The sequence below is a fragment of the Sparus aurata genome, chromosome 21, assembly GCF_900880675.1.
Source record: "Sparus aurata chromosome 21, fSpaAur1.1, whole genome shotgun sequence".
Lineage (NCBI taxonomy): Eukaryota > Metazoa > Chordata > Actinopteri > Spariformes > Sparidae > Sparus > Sparus aurata.
In genome coordinates, this window is record NC_044207.1 from 10,986,425 (window position 1) to 11,001,954 (window position 15,530).

The 15,530-nt window shown below is 46.2% G+C and overlaps 1 protein-coding gene and 1 long non-coding RNA gene across 6 annotated transcripts in view; one reads left to right on the top strand and one right to left on the bottom strand.

Moving 5' to 3' along the window:
* The window catches only part of dab1b (DAB adaptor protein 1b), a 65,066-nt gene that overhangs the window by 36,605 nt on the left and 12,931 nt on the right, over positions 1-15,530 (top strand). For all 5 annotated transcript variants that reach the window (XM_030403399.1, XM_030403398.1, XM_030403401.1 and 2 more), the window contains exons 3-7: positions 6,745-6,884; positions 10,304-10,402; positions 12,500-12,631; positions 14,161-14,280; positions 14,755-14,793. In XM_030403399.1, coding sequence (XP_030259259.1) covers positions 6,745-6,884; positions 10,304-10,402; positions 12,500-12,631; positions 14,161-14,280; positions 14,755-14,793 — 530 coding nt within the window. The remainder of the gene's footprint in view (positions 1-6,744; positions 6,885-10,303; positions 10,403-12,499; positions 12,632-14,160; positions 14,281-14,754; positions 14,794-15,530) is intronic.
* On the bottom strand, positions 8,760-10,317 carry LOC115572910 (uncharacterized). Its single transcript, XR_003982184.1, has 3 exons — positions 10,213-10,317; positions 9,798-9,940; positions 8,760-9,668 (listed from the first exon to the last, which is right to left on the bottom strand). It is a non-coding gene; the product is annotated as an uncharacterized LOC115572910 (long non-coding RNA).

Below are 15,530 nucleotides of genomic sequence, written 5' to 3' on the forward strand. Positions count from 1 at the left end.
CTGGGAAAGGGAAGTGAGAGAATGCATTCTCGTCGCCCTCCCTCTCTTCGCCCCTTTTTTTCCTCATTTCTCCGACCATGAATAAAGCCACTCCAGCTAGTCCAGTAAATCTGGCTTCTGCGGGCTGGCTGTAACGAGACCGCGGGGCCAGGTCCTCTGTGGCTGTTGCGCTGGCCCTGTCGGCTTGCTCAGATAAATAGCCGGGCTGGAGGAGGGCCCATTGATTTGAGTTAAGTGGAGGGGGGAGAGCAGAGCAAGGGAGCTATTACACACGTGGCCACGCGGCGCTCATCAGAGCGGACTATCAGCCCCCTGAGTTTACCATGTTAATCACGTGCTGCAGGGGCCATTGTCACATCAGCAAAGATGCTATTTGGATCCATATAAATGCAAACGGGGCAATGTAAATGTATGCCGACGGAGACGCAGCACGGCTAGAGGTGGTGCGAGCCGGCTGGGGCCAGGTGGAAGAATTCGCTGAGGATCAGGTCGATGACACTGAGGGAGAGCGCTCTTTATAAACATACAGTTTGAACGTGAAGGAAGAAATCGATTCCATGTGATTTAAAGGATGAGGTCGCCATCATTTTCTATTTTTCATCTGGTCAACAACCCCTGTGGAAAGACCACATTCCCGTCTTCATCTGTTACGCTGAAGCCCAAAGCTGCACATTTGTTTCTTTTTTTGAAGGCAGGGATCTGAAATATTTGGCCAACATTACTCAAACCGGAGTAAATAGTGCAGTATGTTACACAGCAGGGTATGGTGTATGTGGGATTGACTGTAATGTATGTAACACTGTTGGGCGAGGAACTTGGAAAGCACAGTGGACTCAAGTCTTGTCTTCATCGTAATGAGACTCGTGAAATCACCGGCCTCTCCTGAAATTGTTCCAGCGTGTAACTCTAAATTGGTGTGTTTGAATCTCAGTTTGTGCAAGAACTAAAGACACAAAATGTTAATTAGTGATAAGCAATTAATATTTTGGTGCTGTGGATTCAACAGTGCCAGGATCAGTGTTTCACCCCCAAAATAGTCTCACCGTATCCTCTCCAGGCTTAAAGCTTTACATCGATCGCACAAATAGACCTGTTTTCTCATCAAACATTAGCCTACAAAAGCAGACAGCATATTTCCCAGTATTCAACATGTGAAGAAAGAGAACATTACACATATTCTTGTAAGTGACAGAACTCTGGAGCCTATCAGGAGAAATGATCCTCTTCCTTTCTCACGGGCTAGCCTCCTCCCCAAACCTCCAGCCTCCTCACTGTTGGTATTGTTAGGGATTTGCTTTGGGATATGTTAATGTTAAGGAAAGCCTACAATAATCCATGATCTGCTTCATTTTAGTCCAGAGCCCAACTGATATATTGATTGGCCAATATTGTTATTTGAATTATTAAATTCCTAATTAATGTTTTAGTGCAGTGACGCCATTCTAGACAATAACATCTATTTCTAAACCGTGATATATCCTGCCTTCATTACATATCTTTGTCAAATCAAGTGTGTCAAATGTCTGATAACCACATTTAAGGGATCATTGCAAAGAAAAGAAAACGTGTAAATCAGCCAATGTAACAATATCGGACATATAATATTGGTATGGGCATCGGGCCCAAAAATCAAGTATTGGTCGGGCTCTGTTTAAGAAAGTTGGTTTTTCTGCATTTAACCCATCTTGAGTATTAGGAGCATTTGCCAGCCACGGCTCAGTACCCAGGAGAACTCCACTTCTAAGCCAGCGCCTTAGTCAAGCACACTAGCAGGAGAATTATGCTGCAATCCGCTGAAAGTCAGAAGTCGATAGTTCTGAGTTTGTATACCCGCCTTACAAACTAAATTTCAGTGCACCTGCACGGAAAAACATAGACAAACTGATTTTTACCCGGCAGGTCTCTGAACTTTGCAAGCATCTATTGAGGACCGGCTAGTAGCTGACGTGCGTGAGTCTGCCATTGCACTTTTTCCACTGGTAGGATGTTTTTGCGAAGTTCCGAGTTCAGTGTATTGCAGCAATTACCAAACATGTGTATGTTGTTGGAGGGAATCCTGAGCACCTAAATAAATCCCAAGCAAACACGGGGAGAACTTGCAAGGTCCACACAAAGGCCGCGCTCCATCCGGGATTAGACCCACAAACTCTAACTCCAACTCTAACCCTTGCTGTGGGGCAACATTGCTAACCGTCGCGCTGCCCAGTGCTAGACGCTGCCCAAATTTTTTGCATTATGCTTTGTGATTCCCTAGACGGTCGTCAAATGAATATAAAACTTCTAGAGTTGCTTGGATACACCATGTGATGTTTTGTTTTAGGGATGTCATAGCACTTGTTGGAAGCCATTTGGAAAAAATCAAACCTCGCTGCAGCGATTTCTGACTGCTGTGCCGAAGCCAAAGCTCCCCTCTATCCATGAATTGCTTTACATGCGTGACTTTACTCTATCTCCATAGCAACTGTTGCTCTCCCACTGTAATCTGTGCACAAAAAAAAAAAAAGATTCATTTTCAAAAAGGAGAGACAAGGAACGGAGGACAGAGAGACATTGAGGCAGACGGCGGGGGACGGGCAAGCAAGCAAACAGCACATTGAATCACCGCCGAATGTCTGACATTGGAAGGATTGCAAGAGGCAGCGCAAACACAAACCATTTCACTCTGTTCAAATACTATTTCCTGTGTTTGACCAAATAATCATCACAAGCGTCACCATTAATGTGCTAATAGCATCGTGGAGCCCCTACCTATAACAAGCGGTCTCGCCCATTACCAGCCAGCGCACATCAATACCTGCATGTTGCTCTGCAGTGATTCAATGGTCTATCAACTGCACCGGCGACGAGCACAATACCCCTCATTAACTCTGTAACTGCTTTAACGATCGCTCTTTAAACCAAAACCACAATCGTCCGCTCAATCCCAAATTTGGACGGAGGAATTTCGACATCCGTGCGGTTTCGGGCGAGGGGGGGGGAACACGTGCTGCTGCTAATGTTTGTAAATGTGTATCTGTGTGTTTGCTGAGGCTTATGAAAGTTATTTTGCGCACATGGGGGAGGCAGATGGCGGTGACAGATTTGCCTTCCTCAGACATCCATTCTCTTTACTGCTGCTTAAAGTCATCAGCCCCCTGCGCTGATAGGATGTACCTACAGCGGTCCACCCACTTCAAGTCTCCTGTGCAGGGACGCACAAAAGTCACGGTTAACAATGCACACCGCACATAGGTGAACACATGACTCAGTAGGCTCCGCCACTGTGGCTCAACCCATGTGGCGTGTGTGGCCTACTAGCAGACACGGACGCTGACGGGAAGAGACAGCCAGACACAGATACACACTCAGAAGGGTTCAAAGGTTAAGCTGCCTCGATGCCCGGATCCCCCAACAAAAAGTTTCTTGCTGCCAAGTCCTTATATCTGGAGGGGCACTTCTGACTCTCCATCTGCTGCCATCTGTCCCTTCGCTGTCCCCATTCTCGTGCGGCAGGGAGGAGGATGCAACGCTGTGATCAGAGACGAGGCCCTGAAACAGTATGGAGCGAGGGCGAACAGTAATTGTTCTCTCCATGCTCCTGGTGCAGGGCCTGTGTGTCAGGTGGGTTGATGGGAGCGTTTGATTTGTGGCCCTCTGACGTCCAGGCTGTCAAATCTCAGATCCATTTGGAGTAAGACTTGGCAATTTCACGGCATTTAGAGCCCAATCCAATTTCACAATTTTTACCCCTACTCCTCGTTTTTGAGTCTCCCCCTGCCCCTCAGAACAGAGTTACAACGGGTAGTGGTTGAAATAATTGGCGATACAGATTGTTCGGCGTTTATAGGCTATTAATTGCGACGTGTTATCAATCAGATGTTGTTGTGGGAGGGACATTGTGTGAAAAGGATGTTGCATCAGAGCCAAAGTAGCACACATTTTAAATAAGTTTATTTTTTTCAACAATCCGACATATACCGATAATTTGAAAAACGCTAAAGATGATCAACCGGTGCCGATAACTGGTCCACCCCTAGTTTATTGCCTAATGTTAGCAAACTGTGCTCCTACCCTGCTGGTCTGCACTGACATTAGAGGATCGATACCAACTGTGGCAACATCCCAGCTGGACTTTAGTAACATTTAGGGTGTCATGCCACCTAAGGGGGATGCACAAATCAGCAACATTAACATAAGCGATCAAACTAGTCAGATATCGGGACATCAGCAAACTGGTCGCAGTTGTTTTGTGCTTAATAGAGAAAAGGACTGTAATACCCTGAAACAGCAGAGAGTTTTAAGTGTGCATCTGAACACACACTTCGTCCTACCCCTCTATCCCATCACCCATCAAGAATCAGGACGCCCTACCCCTGGACGTGAACGTGCAAAATGCAGGGGAAGGGCTCAGAGGAAGGGGCAAGTGGGTGTATTGGGATTGGACTCTTTAGCAGATTGTTGGAACATGAGGGCAACAGGAAACCCTGACAGTAGAAAATTCTTAAGGCAGCCCCCTGTCAGACAAATTATAAGCATCAGACTTACGGGGCAGAAACACTGTGAGGACCATTCAACCTTGGGTAATTGTAAATCCACAAAAGCCAGAGGAATATGTGTCACCCTTCCTCACACGCACACACACCTTCACCCACTCTCTTCTCCTTCCTTACAGTGTGTAACAACATGAAACAGCATGCCCCGCGGCCCTTTAGTTTTCAAATACAGTGCACTCGCTCGTCTGGATCTGAACCCAGAGCACGTAGCGCGCGAGTTATGCCACTGTGTCAAGGCTCTCATTCGGTATGCAAGGCCTACTTTTTGGAGGATCTGTGCATAAACCTCTAAATCTCTCCTGAAGTGTTATTAGGGGGGAAACGGCGCGCTGTATGTAAAGAAACAAATGGCACAGAACATCTGGTTAAAGCTCATCTGAGAGAGCTGCACTCAATTGGACCGATCGTGTTTAAAATGCAACTGGAGCAGCATGCATTTTACATTACATTACAGAGTGTATGAGTCAGTAAAATCAGGATGGAATACATAATAGTGTATGAATAGACTTCAGTCGCTGTATGAGGGGGGGTGGTTTGAATCAGGCACAGCGGTAATTATCGTAGGAGTTCACCCTCTCCTGCATCTGTCCTGCAGGGTTTAACAAACAGCACGTACATATTATACAGTTTGTCTTTTTAGGGAGTTTGTCACCCAAGCGGGAATGTTAATTTCTCTACACGGTCGACGCGTGCATGTCAGGCTGCGTCTGGTTGGTGTTCGGAGGTACACGGTGGCTGTATGGAAGACTCATTATCCACTGGCAGAGAAACAAGCCTGAATTAGACCCAGATTTGACATTCACTTGCTTAGAGACTTTAATGACTTTAGCATCGTCAAGCCCTCCCCACCCCCCCCTTTAGAGAATTGTGCCCTCATGAATTAGTGAGAGGGTGTGCATAGCCAAGACAAGAGCTTGCATTTGAACTCGTACATTTTTTTTTTTTTGCTCCATTTGCACAAGCCATTTAATTTGCTCTATTTCAAAATTTCTATTTTCTTCGTTTAAGATTTTTTTTCTTGCAAAGCGCAGGAAATGGAAGAAGAAATGTGTGTTGTGGGAGATGCGGTTGTGTTTTCTGGGATGGAATAAGTTCATTTTGGTGTTTGAGTGCAGCCTGATCGTCTTTGTCGGGGATGATAAACCTTATTCTCTTCTCACACACAGCTTACCCAGCCACTCAAATGTGCTGTTAACTGATGTACTGTATGCGCTCGTGACCTAGAATCGAGTGAGCAAGGGGCCTGAAAACTGTTAAATTCTCCAAGGTGCCTGTGACCTTGATTTTGAAATCCTGCTATCTCTTTGTGTAAATGCGGCGGGAGCCGGTGTTTTGCAGCTGACAAACCGTGCACAGGTTACCAGGCGATGGCTTACACATTGCAGGCGCACGAAACAGCGCTCGGGGCTCGCGCCCTCGTAATCAAAGCGGTGCGACGGCAGACAGCGCCGAGACGGAATGAGAAAGGTGTCAGTGTCAAGGTGGTGTCGGGCCGGCTGCAGAGATTGACGGACAGAATAATCAGCAACGGGGATGGGAGGGAGAAGGGAAGTGAAGCCCGAGGCCATCCATGAACACATTTTCAAATGCCCACCCCCACCCTCCCCTTGTCTCCCACCACCCAGCATCCGTCACCCAGCGAGGGCCTGGTGGATTGTGGGCGAGCAATGGACCGAGATGATTCCCCTCAATAGCAGCCATTCAAGCTGGTTTGTCAGCCCCAATAGCACCCATGGGAACTGTGGGCGTGGGTGAGACGTAGGAGCGAGCACCCCCCACTCAGCTACCCCGTAACCTTCCACCCGGGCTGTCTGTGCAGATACCGCGACAGTGCCCTGCGATGGGTGACCACAGAGTGTTCTCAGTGTTCTGGTTGTGTTCGCATCTAGTCCACTGCCTTCACCCAGCTTCAATTCAATTTCAGGTTCAATTTTCTTTCAATCTTGCTCGCCGCTGCTAATTTGCTATTAATTTTGCATTTCCTATTCCATAAATATTTATACGGCAGCCAACACACACACACACAGACACACACACACACACACACACACACACACACCGCCTCGATACCTCCAGCAGGCAATGATACCAAAGTTGTAGGATTCACTCGAGCTCACACACATCCCTTGTTTCCTGTAATCACTCTCTTTCATTTTTCGCCTTACTTATTTCCTGTCCTCTCTTCTTCCCTCCGTCCCTCCCGCCGCTGCAGGTCAGGACCGCAGTGAGGCGGGGCTTATTAAGCGTTTCCGCGGAGATGGCGTGCGCTACAAGGCCAAGCTGATCGGGATTGATGAGGTGACAGCGGCGCGCGGGGACAAGCTGTGCCAGGACTCCATGATGAAGCTGAAGGTGCAGAGACTTCTGTTTGTAAATATGTGTGTGTGTGTGTGTGTGTGTGTGTGCATGTGTGTGTGTGTGTGTGTGTGTGTGTGCGGGGACATCATTGAGCCTCTTCACTCATCTCAGTCAGATTTGGGAAAGACATGCTCGGGCATGTCTGTGTTGTCTGTGAGTGAGTCATGGGAGCTGCCTCGTCCTGTACATGACTCACTGATGCTCTGTAAAGAACTGGACAGACGGAACACATAATAGGTCCGACCATATTGTTCTGCAGCTCTTTGTCATGTAGAGGAAGCTCCTGTAAGGCTGGCTCAAAATTGAAGCAGCTTTGTACTTTATTTTCCCCTCTAATAGGCTGCCGTATATTTAACGTTGCTCCCAGCTCTGCATTTATTCGTACAGCTTTTTTTGACCTCAGAGGCAAACTGGCTTCCTATCCTGCTTAAAGCAGTTCACTTAAGTAGGAGAATCTCACTTTTTAAGCTCCCCCCCCCTCGACGTGTCTTCCTCTTGTCTGTCTTCTCATGTCAGTCACAGCCCATCTATTTTTACAACACGGTCTGTGGTGTTATACTTGTAGCGCACATGCAAACTGTGATAGTGTGACCCAGATAATATTTAAGCCGGTGTTCTTTACAGAACGTAAAAAGTAAATTAGGTCAAAGTCAGCCCTACAGTTTGTGTTAAAGTAGAAAAGGGAAAACAAATTGTAAAATGTACAATACATAACAATGTTAATGGTTGTTTAGAAATAGCTAGAAATTCATAGTATTTTTTCAAAAGCAAAGGGTCTTTGATGAGACACAGGTGGACGAGAGCAGGTTTCTCATTTCTATCTGGCAACCGCCAGTTTTGTCGACTGAAATGACGACCGAGTCGAGCATATTTTATCAGCTCAATGACTTGGTGAAAAACACTGATTTGATATATATTTTCAGCTGACTTGTTTAAAAATGAGAATCTTGTAAAAGGGAGTCTCAAATGTGTACTTGATGGCTACATGTGTCATGAAGTGAAAGCCAGATGTTGCAGTTAAAAAGTGAGCATCCTCATCAGTTGATAATCTGTGGAAATAAACAACATGGAAATAATGAAAATGCAGTGCTCCTGTGTTGTAGCTTGACGCGTATATCCCTATATCAAAAAGGGAAGCCCCGATTGGCTGCTTAAATTCACAAAACATGGTATAGCCGCTGCTAAGCTGCTCAGAGCCAGCTAGCTGTAAAGTTCAGTTGCAGAGCCAGATCTTCTGGAGGAATAAACACCGGGAGTTACATCCAAGTTTGCTCCGATCAGAAGTGGATTACAGACAGGAGGAGAGCACAGAGATTTCTTTTAAACTTTCATGATTAAAAAGTGGATTTATCTGCAGTCCTGTTTGTCAACGCAACAGAGATCAGTGGACATGGCCACCGTTTTCAGGTGTCCATGTACTGTTCTGCTGTCTCCTGACTGGAGCTGAAGGGGAAATTGTCCTGTTCTTAATGAACGGAATGTTACAGAGTTAGTGAAGTTAGTGAGGTGAGAGAACCGGAGTCTCAGGTGAGTGCTGAGTTTAGTGATTGACCCGAACGCTGACACACAGATGCGCACACCCTGCGCGTGTCATTGCTAACTAGCTTAGATGAAAGTCCAGCAAAGTAATGGAAACACTGAGAATAATGTGATGTCAACAGGTAGACAGACAAGCTAAAGTTTGTAGCTTACGTTACAGTTGATAAAAAACACTGTTTAAGTAATTTCTACACCTTGGCTGTTGTATTGTCGGGGTAAAAACAAATTACTTACAAATAGCATGTTTCCCATTCTCAAAAGTTTACTTGTATCCTCTCAAATGGCAGCCGTGTTTACTGCATCCAGAGTTAAAGGAAGGAAATACTAATCACTCTCTTCGTTGGGGAGAAAAAGGCAGCGCATAAGCATCTTTGCAGTACTGTTGGTGGCTACGGGATAAATCCTTCTCCAAAAGAGGGGACGTATATGCATGGCTTTTTAAGTATCTTCTCACAGACTTTGCTGGAGCTTAAACGTGTGGGAGGCCCCCGCTAAAAGAGCAGCGTAGCCGGGAGCCAAATCCTCTCATCAGCCGTATCCATTCCAAGGGATATGTCCAATAAAACAACTTTTTCCCCTGCCCTGATCTGACATTTCAGCAGTGCCCTCCATATGACTGCGGTAGTTACCAGCCACCAGCCAGTTACAGTCAATGGAGCAGTCGATATAGACCCGCTATTATCTGGACAGGGGATAGAGGAGGGGACGGGGGTCTCTATTGAGCTGCCTCTCGCTGCCTTGAGGACTAATCCACCAAATGGAGAAGCCGATGGCTGATTGACAACATCCATCGACTCTCCTGCCCGCCCGCCTCTCTCTCTCACTTACTTCATCTCCTTCTCATCCCTGTTGCTTGTTCTGTTCTTTATCCTTCCCTCTGTACTCACTCCCTCTTTGTACTCCGTTTATCCCTTCAGTGCCTCCTGTTCTCATATGAATATACATTTATGTATGTCAAGATGGATGGATCTTTTTCTTTAACATCTCCCTCCAGGAGCGGAGCTTGAAAGTGATTAATGCAGGACCAGTAATTGGGTTTTAAATATTTGCTAAGCTTTAAAAAGAAAAACTCCGCGGTGGAGGGCTAGCGAGACGAGGTCGAGCACTCGTCGATGCTGCTCGGCCTGCAGTTTTGTCAGGCGTAGATTCAGCACAGCAGGCGGGCCTTTCTTCTTCTCCTCTTATCTCCTCTCGTCTTTTTTCCCTTCTCCTCTCCTCACTTCTCCCGCAGGCTTTGTTCTGTGAAAGACATGTCAAGCACACAGGTCGCGTCAAACGGAACGCGGTGGAAATGTTAATTGTTTTCTTTATTAGTGCCGAGAATATGAGAAAAAAGGGAGCCGCTGAGATCCATGGGAAAGAACGTACTTCAAAGGGCCGGGTTTGGTCGTTCAGTCAGCACTATGCCAAGCTGTCGGAGGAGCGAGCCGGTCGGTCAGCAGCGCGTCAGCAGATCTCACCTTATTGTTGTTAGCTCACACTTGGGCATGTCACGTTGAAGTCTTGTAGACCTACTTTAAGAAGAGGGAGGGGGAGGGGGAAAAAAAAAAAAAAAGGTGCTCGGGCAATAATAATAAGACTCGCTGCACATGGAGATGTGTGAATTCCTCTGAGAGTGAAGCTTCAAGAAAAAGGCACATGAAAGAACATTCTGTCCTGTCACACCTTATGTAACTCTTGTCACCCTACCCCCCCCCCCAATCTACACCCTCGAATCTCTCTCTCTCTCCCCCCCCCCCCCCCAACTCCCCCTCCCCCCCACATCTCCTACTGTCACACTCACCTGAGTCGGAAGTGAAGATGGCTCACTGTCTTTCCTGCTGAGCTCATATCCTTTCATCTCCTCATGTCATTTTTCCTTTAATCTCGCGCAGGGAATGGCTTCCTCGGCACGTTCCAAAGGGGAGCACAAGCAGAGAGTCTTCTTGACGGTCTCTTTCGGCGGGATCAAGATTTACTGCGAAAGATCAGGGGTGAGTAGCATGTCAGCGGAGCAGGGCCCCGTGGCAGAGCTGCACAGCGAGGCCCCTGCCAGCTGCTGCGCTGTGAACCTACAGTGTAGGACATCCAGAGGGCAGACGCTCGCACGGTTCAGTTCACAACGGCTGCCAGGGCCGCCATCTTGTGAGCCTGCCTGGCACGGTTGACATATTGGTGCAACTGCTGTACCTGCACACAGGGAGGATGATTCACAAGGTTGTGCTGCAGTAAAGTGTGTCGTTTTCATCACTGCCTTTGCAGAAGTTCCAACGTAAAGCAGCGGTAACAAGCTTTCCACAGCATGGTTTGCCCTTTAGCTCATAAAAATTGAACTTGACAGCATTAAATTATAGGTCTTTTATTTGATAGTAAACCAGTAACCGGTTTAACACAAACCCCAGTAAGATGAGGGGGAATGCTGCAGGACCTACTTAAGATCACTCAGGCCCTGTCTGCCTGCTAATGATAGCGTAGTGAGCAATGTTATGGTGATGTTATGAGACGGGCTGCTTCCGCCTCCGTCCTGGCTTCCATCCCCCTGGCGGACTCAGAGGCCTGCTGCTCCATTACAGGATGATCGAGGGGCTCGGTTCTCCCCCGTCCTGGGGCGTAGTGTTGGCTAGATAGGCCCACTCTGCTCATCAGCGCTAACCGATAATTAGCACTCAGTTCCACCCCTTAATGATCATTGCCGCTAATGCTAATTACACCACGGCTCCACCTCAGCTGTCGTTAGCGCTAAACTGATAATTATGCAACCGTGCTCGTCCCGTGGCTGCCGACCCCCCGCCCCACCGCCGACCAAAAAAAAAAATTCCCCAAAAAAACACCCATCCTTGATAATATCTCTTTCTAATATGACTGGTGGCGATGTGGTGGCGTGTCTTTTCGCCTGTAATGAAAAGGCACATTAAGCCTCCTGCCACCACCAACCAGCTCACCAGCTCCTGACAAGCTCATTTGTTGTTTTGGAACCCGCGCCCCTAATGCGCTTCATTTTATTTACTGATTACAGGCAGTAAATAACACTCCACTCTTAATATCCCTCTTGAGTTATTATGGCGGAAATGGGGGATCGCTCCGGCGCAGGCGGCGTCAGCGAACATTTAGATGGAAATACTTTATGTAAAGCTGACATGATTCTCCGCAGAATCGAGTCAACCAGTCATATTAGTTTTGTACTTTACATTAATCTGAGGCGTCTACTAGCGACGCTCCCCGCCGAATATCGGCTAATATTCAAATGAAAGCTCCTCCCCAGCGACTAAGCTTATCTCTGCTAATAGCGGAGCGGCAGGTGGGTGTGCCTGAGTGACAGCCGAATTACTCTCAGCGTGTGTGTATGGGTTTGTGAGCTTTTTTGGGGTGTCTATTATGAATATTTCATGCAGTGTATTTTTTCGAAAAACGTGCTTCTCCCCTCCTCTTTCCTCAACCACCAAATTCCGTGGCCAAACTGGATTATAGCACAAAGCATACAGGATAACAAATTCTATAGTAACTATACTATCTATACAGCACTGTGAAAAAGATTTGAACAGCCGAGAATCTCTCCTCCCTCCGTCAGAGACTTTAACGCTCGCTCTGTGTTGGTTGGCTGTGTGTGCCTCAACAATATGCAAAGATGTTTAAAGTAGGTTTGACCTACTTTTTCCTGCCAACACAGTGTACAGTGCATCATCTTAAAGAGGCAGACTTTCAAATTAGACGAGACATTTTTTTTTCTTTAACCTTTAAAGGAATGCTATGCAGGATTTCAAGGTTTCAAGGTGCTGTGAGCGATTCTTGAGAAGGACGGCTCTTGGGTTGTCAGATAGTGACGCTTTGGGTCGTTGGCTCGCCGTCTCAAACTGTTTGTATTATTTTTCTACAGAATTGCTGACACCCAGAAAGGCCCCAAAATAAGAAAATTAAAGATTAAATATGCAAAAAAGGCAAAGGGTGCATCATAAGTAATGATTTAGAGAGATTCTTACTAGCTTTTGCATAGTAAACCTTTAAGTAGGGCAAGACACAGGATTGTGTGATTACTCTATTTCACATGGCCCACATCGCCTTATCCTGTAACACTTCGTGTCTGTGCCGTGAAGGTGCTCCTGCATCACCACTCAGTCCACGAGATCAGCTACATCGCCAAGGACACCAGGGACCACCGGGCCTTCGGCTATGTCTGCGGGAAGGAGGGCCACCACAGGTTTGTGGCCATCAAGACTGCGCAATCAGTAAGTGCTTTTCCACTCTCTCGTTCTCTCTCTCTCAGCTGTTTGTACGTTTTTGTGGGCGCGTCTGAGTCCAGTCCTTCACAGCAGCCAAATCACAAGACTGCATACGAAAATTCAAGGTCAACATGAGGCTCTCGATATCCGTCAATATAACGGCATCAAAAAGGTCTTAAAGCTGCAGTGAAGTGAAAGTGTTTTCACCTCGCCGAGACCGAACTCCATGCAATGCAAAAGCCTTAAAGTTAATAATGCAAGCTGTGGGGCTTCGCAAGGCCTTCCTTGCACTTGTTTTGATAAAAGATTTGAGACTTCGTGTTTTTGCTGTCAAGCTAACGGGGAGTCAAGCCCTCGTTTTAAAGTTTGCCCAACTCTCTGCAGATGTGCACTATTTTGTTCGATCATATGTCCTCAGCCACCGCTCGCGAGCTCCAGCAGATACATAACCAGTGGCTCAGCTGGTCAAAAAAAACTCTGCTGTGATGTGCATATGAGCTCAGTTCAGTCTGCTGAATAGTTTATAAATGACTGTGGTGAAGCAAACTACAGTAGGTTCATTATTACTCCAGAGTTTCAGCACCCCCCTTAACAAACTAATACTGATGTAGCTACTAGTCACTGCTAATGCTAGTGTCTATTACATCCTATTCAGGTCAAGTGTCTTATACAACAAGACAAAAGATGAACAGATGGATGCTAAATAAACAATAACATATTGAATTGATTTCTGTTTGGTTATTGATAAGCATGAAACGTTATCGTCACGCCCCACTCTCTGTTCAAAGTGGGTTGGCTAATTCAAATATATGATGATGTGTGTGTGTGTGTGTGTGTGTGTGTGTGTGTGTGTGTGTGTGTGTTTATGATTACACAAATAATTAAAAATTCATAAAGGAAATAAATAAAACACATTAAGGTCACTCCCCACTCTCTGCTGTTCTGAGCCTAGTGGGGAGTGACGAGGTCAAAGAAGATGTCAAAAATCGCACTATTTTACATTCACGTGATATATTCTATGTGAGCTCACTCACTGAAATAACTGTATGTATTCCTAATTACACACATTTTGAAAAAAAAAAACAAAACAAGAAAGGCAATACATCAATTACATAAAGATCACTCCCCATACTGAAAACATGTTCATCAAATTGTTGAGGATAGCACATTAAATCTTAAATCAACCTCAGAGTTCTGTTTAAGGGTTAGCATTTTTTGTATTTTTAATGCTGTTAAAGCGTTTCAGATCATTTAAAAGATGTACATAATCTACTTGCCCTTCTTTTCTTCTCTCACATCCGCAAATTGGATTCACCATTTTCCCCTCTTCCACCTCTGTTTCTGCTCGCTTGCCTACACGTGTTCATCTTCCCATACGCTGCTCTTCATTGACCTGGATCTTATTGCCACACTCCTCCGCATCTTCTCTCGTCACCTCTCTTTTTTTCTTTTTTGTCCTTTGTCCTTTACTTCCAATTCTTAAATGTCCACATCCTCTTCCCCCACTTCTTTCTCTCCCCATTTCCCTCACACAGGCGGAGCCCCTCATCATTGACCTGCGCGACCTCTTCACGCTCATCTACGACATTAAACAGCGGGAGGAGATGGAGAAGAAGGCCCAGAAGGACAAGCAGTGCGAGCAGGCGGTCTACCAGGTAGGACGCTCGCTGGCGCTTTTCTGCTTTTTTTTCCTGCCTTTTTTTCTCGGTTTCGCTTCCTCGGTTCGGAGGCGAGATCGCGCGTTAGAACTCAGCCAGCGATTCATTCACACAGCAGAAATCTCAGCACTTCGAAGTGCATCGCAAACTGTGTTTGTCTGCACCGTTGACTCCTATGTTGAATATCTAATTTAAACAGAAATGCAACATGTTTGAATACGTTTTTTTTTTCTTTTTTTTCTCAAGTCATGTGTGTGTGACAGGAAATGTATGCGTTGGTGTGTCCGCGATATGTCAGATCACTGGTCGCACTGTCAGGCTGTGATGATGCTTCCTCACGGAGTGTTTTTTTTTTTTCTTTTTTCGGTGCTTCCTCCATTTTCTTTCTAATGACGCTGTACATTCCCTGGACTGTCTAACTGATGAAAAAACAAAAATGTGTCATCTGCCTTCTGTCCCGCCATCACACAGACCATCCTGGAGGACGAAGTGGACGACCCGGTGTACCAGGTAGGTCTGTAGGCACAGAGACCCGACACACTGCTCACCCTTGATGCCTTTCCTAGCTTCACTGGTGCTGTTTTCACTCCTAAAGCTTGGAATCCGAACCCAAAAACAAGCAAAACAATGAATCTCTGATTGTAAATATCTCCTCCAGTCACTGATCTGCTTGAATTAATGATTCATGATATCGCACCATTCCAGTAATACACAGTAGACCATCCTAGTGGACAGTTTTGTTCAACCATTCAACTCCCATTTGCCAGTGCAGTGTTGTAAAACCATATTTTTTAAGTTGATCTGTGTCAGTGTTCTGATTTCCTCCAAAGACACGCCCTCCCACCCCCCACCCCCCCCACACCTACCCCCACCCCCCACCCAACCCCCCTGACTGGTTGTTACCCCCCACCCCTTTTTGCCTTGTGCATTTATTTGGCTGAACATGATTATTTTGGTTTTGTTTTTTTTTCTCTGTGTGTGCTCACACTGAATACAGACAACACTAACTCTTACTCTGAATGCTATGTTCAGTGGTACAGTACGTCCAGCCACCTCCCAGATCACCTCTGTTCTTTGCTCTTGAAGTGTGTTTTTTGCATAAAGTCATTCCATTTGCAGCTTTTTACGATTATGTTGATGTTGGTTGACAAAACGCCAGACTGTGGGCCCAGGAGCCTGTCGGAAGTGCTTTGACATTTTGGGAAATACACTTTGTCTCCACACTTTCCCGCCGAGAAGATCAATAC